Raw genomic sequence first — 15842 nt, forward strand, 5'->3', positions numbered from 1 at the left:
ATTAGGGATATTGCTGGTAGCTTACACATAGATCTTTAGATAAATTTATAAGAATAAAAATCCAACCCTTTAACTTGAACTGGGAAATTTTTTCATGTTGGCCCCAAGCTAGCATAGTCGCCGAGAATAATCCCCGGCGCAAGGAAAGCTTGGTATCTGCCGAACCTCAAATACTATATGGTAAAGCTTTTATCGAGGGACCTTATGTTATTACGATTTGTCAAAATTATTCCTTTTCTCTCTCTCTTTCCACTTTCTACGAGGGACCCAAGCCATGAAACCAGAATGCTTGTCCAAAGATCAGAACGGTTTGATGGACCAAGAAGTCAATCATAAATCTCTCTGGTCTTCGATTCACAAACATGCACAAGTTCAAGCAAATTCAGTTGCTTGCTCACAGGAGGATAAAGCCTTGAGTTATGGAAGACTCGAGATCGTCTCTTTATCCCTGGCTGCGCTGTTTCATTCGTTTGGAATTAGGGCGGGCGACACGGTTCCCGTTTTTGTTTCCAGAAGTCTGGAGGCTGTAGCCACAATTGTGGCACTGCTAAGACTCGGTGTTTGCTTTGTTCCGATGGACGGGGAATCTTGGAGCCAATCCAGAGTTGATTCCGTGTTGCGGGCCATCGAGCCGAAGATTGTTATCACGGCTCAGTGGACTGACCTTCGAGCGAACGATACCCCCGTTATTACAATGCGGGAGATTCAAAAAGCATTCGAGGAGCAACAACCGGATTCTCACACAGACTTGATGGCGGGGGATATCGATTGTGCAGGGAGCCCAGAAGAGCCAGTCTATATAATATTCACGTCTGGAACAACTGGAACCCCCAAGGGGGTAATGATTTCTCGCAAATCCGTTGAGAACTATGTCACACAAGGCCTGGATCGCGGGATGCCTTTCAATTTGGGAGTTCGCAATCATGATAAGGTTCTGCTTTTATTCTCTTTGGCCTTTGATGGTGAGCATTTATTTCTTTGGACAAAATAATATCGATATACTAATATAAACTCGTGGCAGCGGCTTGGGGTGTCTTCTTTAGCACCATCTGTCATGGTGCTCATCTCGTTCTCTCAGAGCCTCGAAATGTATTGGAGGATGCAAAGAGATGCACCATTCTCCCTGCGACACCATCACTCCTAGCTACCCTCGGAGACCCCGCGCAATATAAAAACATCAAGTCAATATTTCTTGGCGGGGAATCACCAAATGCGACAGTTCTACAAATGTGGTGGAATGAAGGGAGATCAATCTACAATTGTTATGGACCAACAGAAGCAACCATCTGTGCAAGTATGGCTGAGATAAGACCTGGTCGGTCTATAAATATAGGCAAAGCGATGTCCAAAACGCAGCTCTTGATCTTAAATGACCAACGGGAAGAGTGTGACGAAGGGGAGCTTCACATCAGTGGACCTGGTCTCGCGATTGGGTATTATAATAATGAGAATCTCACAAGCGAGAGATTCTTCGAATGGAATGGGCTTCGAATTTATGCCACTCGTGATCGAGCTCGTCGAAGTCCAGAAGGAATCATCTTCTGTGGCCGAGAAGACAGCATGGTCAAGAATAGAGGCTATTTGGTCAATCTTGAAATGGATGTCATTCCCATTTTGGAATCATATCCAGGAGTCCATGCTGCTGCTGCCTTCATGCATCAAGGTAAACTGATCGGGGCGGTAGCCCCCGAGATTGCCGATGTAGCTGAGATGCGCCTTCACTTGTCCGCGAACCATGATCAGTTCGTCGTGCCTGATCAGATCTTGGCGTACAAGGAGCTTTGTCGAACGTCAAATGGCAAGATTGACATACAAGCATTGAGGAATATTCTCCTTTCTACCAATCCTTCTGATCTCATTCCCATTGAGAACTCCCCTTGTACGAAATTGCAGGAGGCGGTTGCTGAGACTCTAGGTCTTGCCATTTCATCTGTGTCAATGGAACGCAGCTTTTGGGAGCTCGGAGGCAACTCTCTCTTGGCAATTAAATTGATCTCGTCTCTGCGACAAAAAAGGCAAACACTTCAGTTTCATGAGATACTTCATCCAACTGCCTTGTCAGTACTGTCTAAAAGGGCAAAGCCAGTTGAAGTAAACGATATCACCCCCAAACTCCCGTCTCCAATCACTACAAGCCAAATGGGAATGATCAGATCATCAATCCGACATTCTGCAACGAGCTACATGCTAGTACGCATTGAATTACCCTGGAAGCCCGAAACAGGATATAGCAGTCGGATTAGAGCTGCATTTGAAACCGTCATGAAAAGACATACCATTTTTTCAACTTACTTCGACATGGCTGATGGAACCCAAAAGCTTGACCCAAACTATCAGCACGACTGGCAAGAGCAGCTTCTGGCTCATGATGATATATCTGCTGCTGTCAAGAGCGAGGCTGCTCGTTTGTTTGAATCCACCCAGCGAAAAAATGACGATCACATGTATAGCCCAGTGAACTCTTTCCGGCTCATTGTAAACCAAAGCGCAATAGAGGGTAATCTATTATGGCTTGTTCATCACACTCGTGTTGACGGATGGTCTATGGGTCTTGTCATACAAGAAGTTCAAGATGTTTTGCATGGCAAGAATTTGTCTTTGGATCCCTCGCAGTTTTTGAAAATAGCGATGGATCTTCCGCAGCATCTTAATCTATCGCACCAAGAAGGAATGCTGTTTTGGAAGGAAGCGATGTCGAAGGTAACCGAGGCCACTCGGTTGAAACTACCAAAGCCAATTGGAAACACAGAGGGAAGACAATTGGGAGAGACAGAGATAACAATCAACCTTGGAATACCGCAAATTGAACAAATTTGTCGTATCAATGGAGTATCATCTGCAACTGTGATATACACCGCATGGGCCCTTCTTCTCAAGTCTTACACAGCGCAAGAGCAGGTTGTTTTCGGAACAGTCTTTTCTGGACGCCATTTACCCCTTCCCGGAATCGAAGCGGTTGTGGGACCTGTGATCAACAGCTGCCCATTACCAGTGTGCTTGACTGGGCTCAGCACAAAAGCTTCGCTTTTGAAATATGTGCAAGAGCTAGGACTGCAGGCTAGTTCTCACCAGTGGTCTGCCACAGAAGCGCTCCAAGAGATTGTACAAGGGGCTCACTCACAAGCCTTCCAAACGATGCTATTTTTGGAATATGATCTTCCAGGCTTCACAAACGGAGATTGGAAGTTCACTCGGACTGATATCTCTGAATTTGGGCTCACGATTCTTGTTAGGCGGGAAAGCGAAAATCTCGCACTCAAAGCCATATTTGATCAGAACATGTATACCGAGCCCGTGATGGAGAGAATGATGACCCATTTCCGGAATTTGTTCCTCGCCATGCTTGATCCAACATGTGAGACCGTGGCGCAGACACGTAAAAGAATGCTTGAGCCTTGCGAGGCTCTCTCTCTGACAGCTCCATCGCCAGATCTGTTGACTCCTTATCTTGGTCCTTCAAACCTCAAGGAGAGCTTCGAGAAGGGCGTTGACCAGTGGCCGAATAATGTGGCAATTGAGTCTGGTACTCGAAAAATAACGTACCGAGACCTCGATTTGCAGGCAAATAATTTTGCCAGAGCTGTCCTAACCAGAGTGACACCAGGAAGTGCCGTTGGAATAGTCAGTGACCGCAGTGTAGAGTGGCTCGTGGCCGTCATCGGTGTCATAAAAGCGGGTGCCATTTATGTTCCACTGGATACGAAACTGCCGCTCGAACGAATGCAAATCATGACCCAAACTGCTGATGTGCAAGTTTGTGTATTTCCGAATGAGATATGTTACGCCAAATTCAGCGAGGTGTTTTCTGGAGAGAAACTCCTATCGAAGTCAATACGGACTTCCCAGGAATGCGCTCGACTGGAAACAAGCCCAAACCCTACGGATGTTGCCTACATCACTTTCACATCTGGATCTACTGGTACGCCTAAAGGAGTTTGCATAAAGCACCAAGCAGTGGTCTCGTATCTCTCATACGGGCCAGCTCGAATGGATGCCCGTCCAGGAAGACGTCACTCACAAATGTTTTCACCGGGATTCGACGTGAACCAGGCAGAAATATTTGGGACACTCTGCTATGGCGCTACACTTGTTCTAGCAGATCCCGGTGACCCATTCGCGCATCTAACACGAGTGAATGCGACCATGATCACTCCGTCGTTTTTGTCGGTGTGTGAGCCTGAGCAATTCTCTAACCTTGACACTATTCTCTTTGCTGGTGAAGCTGTCCCCCAAGTGCTTGCGGATCGATGGGCTGATACACGAACCGTGTATAACTCGTACGGACCGTGTGAGTGCACCATCGGGTGCCTGTTCCAACCTCTGCGTCCGCATAAGGAAGTGACATTGGGCCACGCAATACCTCGAGTGGGTGTCTATATCCTTGATTCGGAAAACCAACCTGTTCCAATTGGGGTACCTGGCGAGATTTGCCTGAGTGGTATTCAAATCGCCGATGGCTACATTGGAGCAGATAGGCAAGCCTTGTCGGAGTCACGATTTGTTCCCGATCCATTTGTGCCTGGACAACGCATGTATCGAACTGGCGATTGTGCTATCTGGACAGAAGGCATGGAGCCAAAGTTCCTCGGACGATTTGATAACCAAGTTAAAGTCAGAGGATATCGGGTCGAGCTGAATGAGGTTGAGAATGTCATCCGGCTTGTCAATCCAGCTGTTCGACGAGCAGCGGCCGTTGTCAACATGGACAATATAATTGCTTACATTGAGCCTGATACGGTGGACATTCCTGCTCTTCAAGCAGCTCTTTCTGCCAAGTTACCCGGGTATGCCTGTCCTTCCACAATCTTGGCACTTCCTAGTCTTCCAACAATGCCGAATCAGAAGCTTGACCGCAAAGCGCTGCTTTCGATTTCTCATACAACACAGCCCAAACCAGGGAGACCATTAACGAAGATTCAACTTTTGATTTCTCAGGCTTGGAGAGAGGCAATTGGTATCAGTCAAGATATCGAAATCAATGCCAAAACCGACTTCCTGGAGCTAGGTGGGAACTCTCTCAGTCAAATAAAATTGGCACAAATTGTTTCGCGCAAACTTAGTTCCAAGTTGCCGTTGAAACTATTTATCTGGACCACGGAATTATCTGCGCTGAGTGATGAGATTGAGAAATGGTTGGAATCTGCAGAGAAATTGTCTCGAGCAAATTTCAGCATGGCTTGGAGAGACATCGAATCGCCTTTCACCAGCCCATCGGACTTGGAGAATGAATTTGTCTGCCTCTCATTTGAATATCCCCCAGAAACGTTCAATGTCGGCTATAGGTTGCATCTGAGAGGCGATGTGGACCTTGAAATCCTCGAGAATTCGATTCAGTCTGTCACGTCCCGCGAGCCAGTTCTCAAGAGTCGTTTCTATGTCATTGCAGACCAGGTTCTGCGGGGGAAATCGACCACTGCGTGCGAAATGTCACGAGGAGAAATGAGCGACCTTGATGTTGAAGTTTTCACCAATCGCGCTTTTGATCTGTCGGCCGGTCCTCTGACTAGAATCAATTTAAGTCAGAGTCCCGATGGCGTGGATATGCTGTTTGTCCAACATCATGCTGTGACCGATAAAGCCGCGATCCAAATTCTCTTTCGCAGGATTCGGGATGAATATTTGAGTGTACTGAATGGGGAGGCGAGATTGAACGAATGTGCAGAGTCCACGCGTTTGCCAGACTATACAATTTGGGCTCAGTGGAAAGCTACCCAACCCCAGATAAGGATGGACGATCCAAATACTGTGTATTGGAGCTCCCAGCTCTCGAACATGACTGTCCCATTATTCAAGAACCTTGATGGACAATCAACCTTTGTTGGACACTCCGAGGCATTCTCATTGAAGACAAATGAAAAATTTGAGGGCTCAATGGAGCTGTATGTTGCGCTGACTGCACTGACTCTTGCGAGAAGTCAGGAAACAAGGGATATGGTCATTGGAATACCTCACATCGATCGCACGGAACCTGGCACAGAAAGTCTACTCGGCGTATTTTTAGATAGACTACCAGTGCGACTCAATGTGGAGTCCACATCATTGGCATTCTTCTCGAATCTTGTCAGCTCAGCACAAACATCTATTCGAGATGCATTGGCTTACTCCATTCCATTAAAGAGGATTCGCCAGATTTTGGACTCGAGTGAGATATTCCAGGTCATGATTGTGTACAATCGACGGAAAGACTCGATTTCTAGCGCATTTTGCTTGCCAGGTGTGTTTGTGAAGGAAACGACACTAAAACCGACTGGAGCTAAATTTCCTCTTTTGATCGAGTTCACTGAAACTGAGGAATGTACGATCTGCGAGTTTGAGTATATGGAGAATGTCGTCCATCCTACCACAGCCGGACACATTCGAGAGGAGATGGAGAGACTTGTGAAAGACCTTGGAAGCTGGTTTGGATTTGGATCTTGTGATAAATAGAAGCAAAGCCATATTTTTGGTAATACATAATGTCTGAATATTTTGGAAACAGCCGAGAATAGCCATGTTGTGCTCTATTGATTGCAGAATATAATTACTCACTCTACACTCATAATGCTAGGTAGAACCCGGCACATTGCTCAATGCTAAGTTCTCCATATTTTGGCGCTCGATATACTCGAGCTCAATCACACTCGAAGTTCTCTCAACGTTCCTATCTGGGGAAGAAAGAAACATTTCTTTCGACTCAGTGTTTGAGGAATGGCCATCTGTATAAAATACATTGTCAGGTATGTCCATCCCATAATCACCCCATTCCTGCTCTCCAGTCTCAAGATTCTCGCAACAGAGAGCAAATTGGGCTAAACAATCCAAATGAACACGGATCAATCCACGGTAGTACTTTCCAGAGTCATTTTCTGGGTCTTCGGGGTTGAAGCTAACGTCGATAAAGTTAACATAACCGACCATCCCCCCCCGGTTTATCGTTAGTCTTTGGCCACCCTAGCCCATATTCGATGACAGATGGCTTTCTAGGCGCCGCGCTAGCCAAGATTGATCGTATACAGCGATCATCTAACAAAAGTGCGTAACCCAGGCGAGGAATGCCACTAGCCACGTAGAGGCCATGGCTTTCGACCCATTGTTTATGTCGACGTTGTATAACGGCTTCCGACGAGGGGTCTTCAAAGATGACATTACGATAACCCTCGCGGATCATTTCAACGCATGTGGCGCCGAATTGGTGCCAGCTGCGCTAGAAAAACTCCAGGTCAGCCATACAGGCCTCGTCGAGCTTGTCAATAGCTCTAGCCCAGTCTCGATCGGAAGTGTTAACATAGGAGGTACGGTAGATGGCCCATCCCCATGGCCAATCCCCACTACTACTAGACTCGTAGTCTAAGAACCGCAGTACAGACTCACAGTCGGGCTTCGCATGCTGTAGATTGATTCGATCGACAAAAGTTTCTTCGGGTGGGAACTCAGATGAACGCCATGGCGTAGGCCATGACTCATCATGAAAGATACTGGGGTGGGCGTGGATTCCAGGGCATGGTTCCTACAATAGTTCCTGCGATGGTGTCTGTAAGGGGGTACATTTAGTTGGCTAGGAAGTTACACGAGCTTGAATTTTTTGAATATTCTCTTTATGTCTCGCTTAGCGCCTGGGCGTCGAATGTAACCTCCGAGGTAAAGTCAGGCCACTACCCCCACAACCTGGGCATCTTGTCAGCGAAAGAGAACAGGAAAAATTGTAACCAATCGACCACTTGTAATGTCAGCTAATAGAGAACTTGAGGGGGGAGTAAGAGAGAGAAAGGGAGGCAGGGGAAGTCTTTTCCCGTTGTAAACCAAATATTGTTAGAGCTCTTACACCACAACTTTACCACTAGGCCAAAAAGGTGCACATAAGGTTCCAGAATAGTACTCGCCTCCGTTGCTGTTACTGTTTATTTCGACATTGAGAATCAAATTTATTTGACACCATAACTCACAATACCAAGGTAAATCCTTCTAAGAGCCTCCTCTAGCTGATCAAGTGGGACGCCATAGCAAATGCGAAACCATCCCGGCTCTTGAAAGTGGTAACTTGTCCCTGTTGAAACCGATACCCCCATTGACTTCATATTACCTAGAAGCTCCTGCTCCTCTTGAACGGTTTTCACTGGATACAATCTTGCAAAAACAAACATGCCATAGGCTGCGGGCATAAATTCGATTTCATGTGTCTTCAGAAACAAAGTGATGACTTCATAAGCCATTCTAAGCCGTTTCCCTCCGTGTTCACATATCCGCCGGATGCTGTTTTCCTTCAGGACAGTTTCAGAAGCAAAAGCTGTTGACAAAGACGAGACCTGACTGTGGAGACTCAAGGCTGCGCTCAGGCGAACGGCTTGGCTGGATTGTGATATAAGTGCTCCCTGAAAAAAGATGTCCAAGGTTAATAAATTAATATAATGTAATTGATCTCTTTGCTTCGAGAGTAACTCAAACTCACCAATCGGATACCGTTGCATCCAAAATCCTTGCTAAGGCTATATATAACATGGGCCCTCTCACTCATTTGGCTCTCATCGAATTGAAAGATGGACACGAAGGGTGAGAATCCAGCGGGTGGAGGTTGGTGAGCGGAAAGCGCATATACTTCATCTGAAATATAATGTAGATCGTGGCGCTGGCAGAAATCCAATAGAGACTGCAATGTTTCTCGTGGATAGCATTGACCTAAGGGGTTATGAGGATTGCAGACGAGAATGGCTTTGATGGGGATAGAGGCATTCTCAAATGCAGACTCATAGTATTGAACGCTCTCTGGACCGAAAAACCCCGAAAGAGGCACATGGACTGGAATAACATTTGCATGGCCGTGGATGCTAATCGATATATCAAGGCCAGCCCAATAAGGTGCTGCAACCAGGATACCATCTCCGGGATTGCAAACTTGTTCAACAAGAGCCGTCAAAGCAAAGCTTCCACCGGCGGCAAGGATAATTTGAGAAGCTTCAACTTGTGTCGCTGGGTGAAAATGCTTATTAAGTAGCTCTGCAAGGAGCCTTCTTGTGCTTAAACAGCCGCCGATACCGGAAGTGTACGCTAAGTCCTGCAATTTTATATAAAGTCAACGGATGACAATGAACAATCGATTGAGCACAAACATCTGCAGAATAGCAACCTTTGGCCTCATGCATCATTCCTAGGACCATGTCTTTCACAGACCAGTTCTCAGCTGTGCTAAGGTCAATGACATATTTATTTCCCGAAAGCACCGCATCGTGTTGATTCAGAAGACTTGGAATGATTGTTTGATTCCTTGAACTGCAGCGTGAGGAGAGCATATTGATAGACAGGGAGCGGTAGCCAAGTCTGAATAGAGAACATTTAAGCAGCTGTTTATGGCTCCTGGCACTGTAAACGAAGCCTCTGGGGGCTATGATTCAGAAGAATATTGAATTAACTGCCTAGAAAGATTAGGGCATTTAGTCGCCGAATTATTATAATTACAAGCCGACCTCGGCAACAGTCTATTCTTACGTGCGTATATCTTGCAATTACAAGCCGAAGAGTGGCCTAGGCTTACGTGCGTATGGAGCCAACCTTGGAGCATCGGACTCGCCCCCACAAAAATGAATTGATTCTGGTATATTAACTACCGAGAACAGGTGGCCACGGTCTGGATTGCCAACATCTGGATGAGAAGGTGTGGAGGTCTGATAGAATGGCGCAGATATTGTGGAATGCCTTGTAAGTGCTTTTGATGTTATGTTAAATGGCGATTAATAAGAGACCACAGGCTCTCGCTCCTCGGGAAACCGTGGGATTTGAAAAATATAGTGAGAATCACTTTTGATATATGGTTTAATTTTGTGTATGACACTAAAAATTGTCGAAGCAACCCGAGATCGAAGAGGCTTCTGCACACGAGAGTGATGCGGAATTATGGAACAACGAAGTCGGCACGATGCTCAACATGATGCTTGAGCTAGCCGGATATCCTGAAAGCTCAGCGACAATTCACTCGGAATTCTTCCGTGAGTCGGTTGCCCCCTCTTTGGGTCAACACCCAAAGGGCACCGGAGAGCCGGCACACTGGAAAAGCTTCATGACAGACGATCATACTCCCGTTGAGCTGAGCTGGTGCTGGTCAACTGCTCTTGATACTCCCAAGGTTCGATACTCGGTTGAGCCTATAGGGAGGTGGGCTGGTCAGCCAGCCGATCCCACCAATACCCTTGCTAGCCTACGGTTGTTTGGCGACGCTCTTCAACTTTCGCCAGAGATGGATCTTTATCTCCACCGACATTTTGAACAGTCTCTAACGTCTCCAAAATCATGCAGTGAAGAAGATTTTGCTCAAAATCCTCAGTCGCAAAGCTTCATGGCCTTTGATCTCCTGGAAAAGACTATTGTTGTCAAACAATACTACCTGCCTGCTTGGAGGGCGTTGGCAGAGAAGAAAACGAATTTCGCTGTTGTCGAGGAAGCCATTATAAATGTCCCGACACTAGGAAACTCCTTGTTGAGCTCGTTTAGTGTGTTCACGAACTACATTGAATCATTCCCGGAAGAAAAGCGCCCAGTGGTGGAAATCGCAGCTATTGACTGCCTAGACCCTTTGAAGTCTCGGATCAAGGTTTATGTTCGATCACGCTCAACAACCCTACAAAGCGTGCTTGATATTTTAACGATAGGGAACAAAGCACCCAAGAGCTCTGATGAGGAGCAATCGTTACGGGAATTGTGGCACTCGGTGTTTGGCTTAGATCAAGAGCAGAGTGATGAAACACCTCTTTCGCAAAAGGATCATCGAACGAGTGGGATTCTTTACTACTTCGAATTCAAAAGCGGTGCACCCATTCCCAAGACAAAAGTCTATTTGCCTGTGAGACATTATGCACAAAATGACGATCAAGTTGCAAGAGGTTTGTCTGGGTTTCTGGACCGCAGAGGGAAGAAATTGGCTACTGGACCTTACCTTGAAGGTGTACAAACGCTATGGTGAGTGAGCCGCAGGTGAATGATCTTATCATGTTATATAAAGACTAACATTTTGAAGCAAACATCGAGACCTTTCTCAAGGACTCGGATTCCACACCTATGTCTGTTGGGCTTCTGAAAAGAATGCCTGGAATGTGACTGCATACTTCAACCCGGGAGTTTATCACCCGAGCCGCTGTCTACTGTGATTGAAAAGATACAAGTCCTAGATGTTTTGGCAATGGTGTTTTGTAATAATAGCAATTGCTATAGGATTTTGAATATATATGTGCCGAATGGAATGGGCTGTGAAGGATATTGTTTTCAACGGTTGACAAGAGAAATTGAAATAGTGAGCCACAACTTGAAGTTTTATATGAGTGATTTATTTTCACTCGAGGAGTTGGAACCATTGAGGCTCGAGGTCTGTGTAGGATCTAAGAATTCTAGAAACAGCTAGCTGTTTATGAAAGTCTTCAGGCTATACCAATACTGGAAAATTAATAGCCTCTCTACATTGGACTAAGTTACCCTAAAAAGGAAAGTATGTTTAATCGCCGAACTATACAATGTCTTGGCACTAGGGCTAATCGGTGAATATTTGTTTCCGTTCCTATCCACATTGGGATAACACCAAGATCGCGTGGAATTAGTGGATTTATTTGGCCTAATCCTTTGTTAAATAACAAGACCAAAGAATACGTTCGCTCGAAATCATTGCATGTAAAAGTATCTGAACTGTTTGACATGGATCTCAGCAATCCTCAGTGCATTGGAGTCCTAGTGGGAGCACTTCTACTATGGATAATTACTGCAAAAAGATATTATATTGTCGACAGAATCGTGGGTTTCTTTTTTCTTAGCCATCTTTATCCTACAAGCTCTTATGCTAACTGTTTCAAGATTACGGGCGTGATATATCCAATCAAAAATAACGATGGTGAGACCATCCGGGGACCCAGTTGGCAATCTTTAGACGGCCAGTGCCTCGAAAAGTTCCTTGATGGGCGCAATGCCAGTCAAGTATGGCGTCAGTATGGCTCAGTGTATCGTATCTGGTCAGGATTTAGACCGGAAGTGTACGTCCTTTTGGTTAAGTTTGAATATGTTAATTCCTTCAACTGATTGGTAAAGAATAGGGTGATAACAAGACCAGAGGATGTGAAGACTTTTCATGCAGATTCACCAAGTCACAGAAAGTCCCCCTCCAGTAATGGAGGCTGGTTCTTTCATCAGATGCTAGGTGAATGCATGGGCTTGATAAATGACCACCGGTGGAAGGATGTTCGAGCGCAATTGCATGCATACTTTAGTCATGGCGCTGTCGTTAAGTCTTGTGATTTTCTCTCGGACTTCACGATAGATTATTTTCGCCGCTTTGAAGACAAGGAAACCAACCCTACCAAGCTGCAAGCTGTTACGTCTTTCTCTCGCTTCCCTTTCTTAGCCACTGCTGAATATCTATATGGGCCTTTGACCGAGGCAGAAAAGGATCAGCTTTGGACTTTGGGACAGCGAAGTCTTGCGATGATGGGCCATGTTTTGGAAGGAGGGGTGTATCGATTCGGAATTTGTCGTTGGCTAAAGCCGACGCAATATCGGCTGCTCAAAGAATTTGAGAAAGACTGGACTGAATTCAACGAGACTATCGTGCAAGCGAGGAGATCTCAAGGTGAGTCTCCCCCAGTCGTGGAAGCATGGAGAGCAGTGGATGAAAGCGTGGTCACCCAAAAGGAGGTAAGTGAAGATTTCCATATGATAAGCACTCATTGTTCTAATATCGCCCAACTAGATGATTCAAACAATGAGTGAGATGCTCTTTGCAAATCTCGACGTGTCAACAAATGTTCTGAGCTGGTTGATCATATTCATTGCGGAGGAGGCAAGCATACAGCAGGAGCTCAGGCAAGAAATACGAGCCAATGCCAGTCTCGTGGATAGTGTTTGTAAAAGCAAAGACTCGTTACTGCACCTTTGCTTATTAGAGTCCATTAGACTGCGGCCATTCACTGGTATGATGCCTCCTCTTATGCTAATGCATTGCTGACTTCCACAAGCTTTTACAATCCCGGAATATTCACCCAGGAGTATTCTCTTGGGAGGGTTCACCATTCCTCCAAATGTAAGTAATGCAGGAAACCCCAAGAGAATGTCGCTAATCAACTTATCAGACAAGCGTTGTGGTTGATACATTGGCAATCAACTATAACCCTCAATTTTGGGGAAAGAACAGCACCCAATTTAACCCTCATCGACTAGAGAAGGTATCCCCTACTGATGTGAGTGAAAAGAAATATTTTTTCTGAGCGTCACCTGTAGTTGCTAATGATACTAAGCTCCGATATAACTTATTCACATTCGGATTTGGGTCGCGAAAATGCCTAGGGAAACACTTTGCAGAGGCAATGGTGAAGACATTTGTCGCTGGGTTACTCTCTCGATATGAGATTCGCATTGAAAATACTGCAGCTGATGACAGGGATAAAGTAAGGAAAATTACATGGGTGCCGCTCTCAGATATCGAGGTTAGGATGACTCCTGTCATCAATTGAGAAATGTTCATTAAAATGCTTTTATTCGAATGAAGATACCATCAGACACATACGATTTACTAGTTGATAGCAATATGTACACATGCCACCTCGCGATTTCATAGGTCCCGTCGATGTTTATTCTTTGCCATCCAGCTGAGCAAGTTCCTCCTCTGAAAGTCCAAACCGCGAAACCCTGTGCAATGCTCTCGCAACAGGCTTGAATGAGCTCATTTGTTCACTCCAGGCCATCAGTCTCGGCCAGTCATTGAAATCAAGTTCCGCGGATGTAGCAATTGTCTCATTTGCCAAGGGGAGAATAGCAAAGTCTGCGATAGTAGGTCTGTCTGCAAGTGCGATATAAAGTTGACCAGGCTTACTCAATCGAGTCTCCAGGAAGTCGTATTCGTTGCGAATGTATTTCAGCAGGATAGAGAGCGACTCTCCCATTGGTACTGGCTTGGGGGATTTCATGAGCAGCCAGATCTTACCCGTAGCACCGAGCCCAGCCGTGTATGACATTAACCAGTTCATGATGATAGTTCTTTCACATAGATTCTTCCCACGATAAATACCATCGGTGTCGTATTTCTCAGCGAGGTATGTCAAGCAAGCTGAACTGTCAAAGATGTTCAGTCTTTGAGGTTCGCCGTTGGAATCATAGATTTCGACGTCTTCTATCGCGGGAACCATCTTGTAGGGATTCACTGCATGGAACCATGTTTCGTTGCTCGTTGATTCGATGAGATGGATGTGGTGGGGAATGTTGAGGGCCTCGATCAGCATCAGTGGCTTAACGGAGTTGGCAGTGGATGTCGGACTGGCTACATTCTGTTAAAATATGTTCTTTAGTGGGAAAAATGAAGGCAATCGGAGCCGAACCTTTCTTCACATAAAGAACAAGCTTGTCATCCGGGATAGATGGGCGAATAGCATGAATTTCTGCAGTGGTGGCCATTTTGATTTCGGAACTATTAAATTCACGGATATCGATTGGAAACAGTGTTCTCCTGGGTCAACCGTAAAGGTGTTGAATGAATACCTTTTCATTGTGGTATGTTATGTTTAGCCCGGCGACTATGTTGATCCTCGATAGGACCTAGTCAGCGGTTAGTCTCCGGATAATATTCAGGGTGGAGACATATATTATGCCAAGAGTTAACTTTTCGAGGTATCTAAAGAAGAAGAAATCATTTCAAGCACCTTCGAACGCACTGGCAGTTAGCATGGCTACAATCACACCCGAAGACCCTTACCGTGGCCCGCGCCATCAAGGCGAATACGACCGGCTTCGCACCCAACACAGTCTCGTCAAGACTGCTATGCATGGGAAACTTCTTTATTCCCCCGTGGACTTTAATCAGCCTGATCTTCGAATCCTCGATTCCGCCACCGCCGAAGGAACCTGGCTGATCGACCTGGCCCAATCCACGTCTTCGACAGCAACACTCATCGGCACTGATGTTGCACCTCAGCATTTCACACCTCCCGATCGAAGACCCTCAAATGTGCATTTAACAACCCATTCAATCCTCGATATTTGGCCGGAAGACTTCCAAAACAGCTTTGATGTGGTGCATCAAAGATTCGTACTAACAGTTTGCTCCGATCAGGCCGCCCAAGATGCGGTCAGAAACCTCTTCGCCTGCGTAAAGCCGGGTGGTTGGATAGAACTGCATGAGGGGAATATGCTCACCATTCAGGAGGGACCTAACCATCCGGCGTTTATGCAGTTCCGAGACATAATGGTGAAAGCATGGGCGGCTATCGGGAACCAGCCGAGCCCTGGGAACTTTCTGGTACCGTGGTTGAAGGAAGTCGGTGCTGTTGATGTGCAAGAAGAGATTCAGACCATAGAGGTTGGAGCTGCGGCGAAGGATAAAGACCAAGGGGAAAGGGCTGTGGTTGTATTGCTTCACCTTTTGGACGGGATGAAGATGATGCTAGGTGGTGAGTCAAACAAAGCCTATATCCCTGGAGGTTAAGGAAGGGACAAAGCTGATAAGTAACAGATAAGCCAGGCCAACCAACGAAAGCGGAATTTGATGAGCTTCAAGTGCAGTTGGAGGAGGAGCTTCGGACTGTAGGAAATACCTACTGTTATCATTTGGCTTGGGGGAGGAAGTCCTCCGAGCCTTGAATGGATTGAATATGGACCCTGCTATAATGTATTTGAATCTTGTATGAAGTCATTTGTGAAGAGCATGATATTGAAACATAATTCTTTATGTCTCAGGTGGTGTTAAATTCTAGGTGTGGAGATAATATAATGAGGCATTGCAAGGTGGACTTTATAGCAACACTGAACATTCAGTAACATGCTGTACAGCGGACATGTTTAGGGATTAGTTAAATAAAAAAAGGAAGGAAAAACAAACATTCGTTCTGACTGACGCTGAATCTTGGGAG

The 15842-nt window shown here is 45.8% G+C and overlaps 6 protein-coding genes across 6 annotated transcripts; 4 read left to right on the forward strand and 2 right to left on the reverse strand.

Moving 5' to 3' along the window:
* Positions 1-274: 274 nt before the first annotated feature.
* On the forward strand, positions 275-6426 carry N7487_003910 (Pyridine nucleotide-disulfide oxidoreductase class-II; the record flags this gene model as incomplete). Its single annotated transcript, XM_056871657.1, has 2 exons — positions 275-962; positions 1022-6426. 2 exons carry the CDS (start codon positions 275-277, stop codon positions 6424-6426), a joined length of 6093 nt encoding a protein of 2030 aa, XP_056729377.1.
* Positions 6427-6543: 117 nt separating this feature from the next.
* On the reverse strand, positions 6544-9263 carry N7487_003911 (pyridoxal phosphate-dependent aminotransferase; the record flags this gene model as incomplete). The annotated part of the gene is made up of 5 exons (XM_056871658.1): positions 6544-6865; positions 6930-7183; positions 7923-8348; positions 8426-9028; positions 9084-9263. 5 exons carry the CDS (start codon positions 9261-9263, stop codon positions 6544-6546), a joined length of 1785 nt encoding a protein of 594 aa, XP_056729378.1.
* A 623-nt stretch (positions 9264-9886) lies between these two features.
* N7487_003912 (Aromatic prenyltransferase DMATS type) lies at positions 9887-10927 on the forward strand (the record flags this gene model as incomplete). The annotated part of the gene is made up of 1 exon (XM_056871659.1): positions 9887-10927. The coding sequence occupies one exon, from the start codon at positions 9887-9889 to the stop codon at positions 10925-10927; it is 1041 nt and encodes a 346-aa protein (XP_056729379.1).
* A 1226-nt stretch (positions 10928-12153) lies between these two features.
* Positions 12154-13454, forward strand: N7487_003913 (Cytochrome P450 E-class group I; the record flags this gene model as incomplete). Its single annotated transcript, XM_056871660.1, has 5 exons — positions 12154-12639; positions 12695-12914; positions 12960-13024; positions 13074-13181; positions 13239-13454. 5 exons carry the CDS (start codon positions 12154-12156, stop codon positions 13452-13454), a joined length of 1095 nt encoding a protein of 364 aa, XP_056729380.1.
* Positions 13455-13571: 117 nt separating this feature from the next.
* Positions 13572-14391, reverse strand: gliG (glutathione S-transferase gliG; the record flags this gene model as incomplete). The annotated part of the gene is made up of 2 exons (XM_056871661.1): positions 13572-14257; positions 14316-14391. 2 exons carry the CDS (start codon positions 14389-14391, stop codon positions 13572-13574), a joined length of 762 nt encoding a protein of 253 aa, XP_056729381.1.
* A 268-nt stretch (positions 14392-14659) lies between these two features.
* On the forward strand, positions 14660-15573 carry N7487_003915 (class I SAM-dependent methyltransferase; the record flags this gene model as incomplete). Its single annotated transcript, XM_056871662.1, has 2 exons — positions 14660-15383; positions 15446-15573. 2 exons carry the CDS (start codon positions 14660-14662, stop codon positions 15571-15573), a joined length of 852 nt encoding a protein of 283 aa, XP_056729382.1.
* Between the last annotated feature and the right edge of the window lie 269 nt (positions 15574-15842).

The sequence above is a fragment of the Penicillium crustosum genome (assembly GCF_028827405.1).
Source record: "Penicillium crustosum strain IBT 35664 chromosome Unknown utg000002l_segment0_segment0, whole genome shotgun sequence".
NCBI classification, from domain to species: Eukaryota; Fungi; Ascomycota; class Eurotiomycetes; order Eurotiales; family Aspergillaceae; genus Penicillium; species Penicillium crustosum.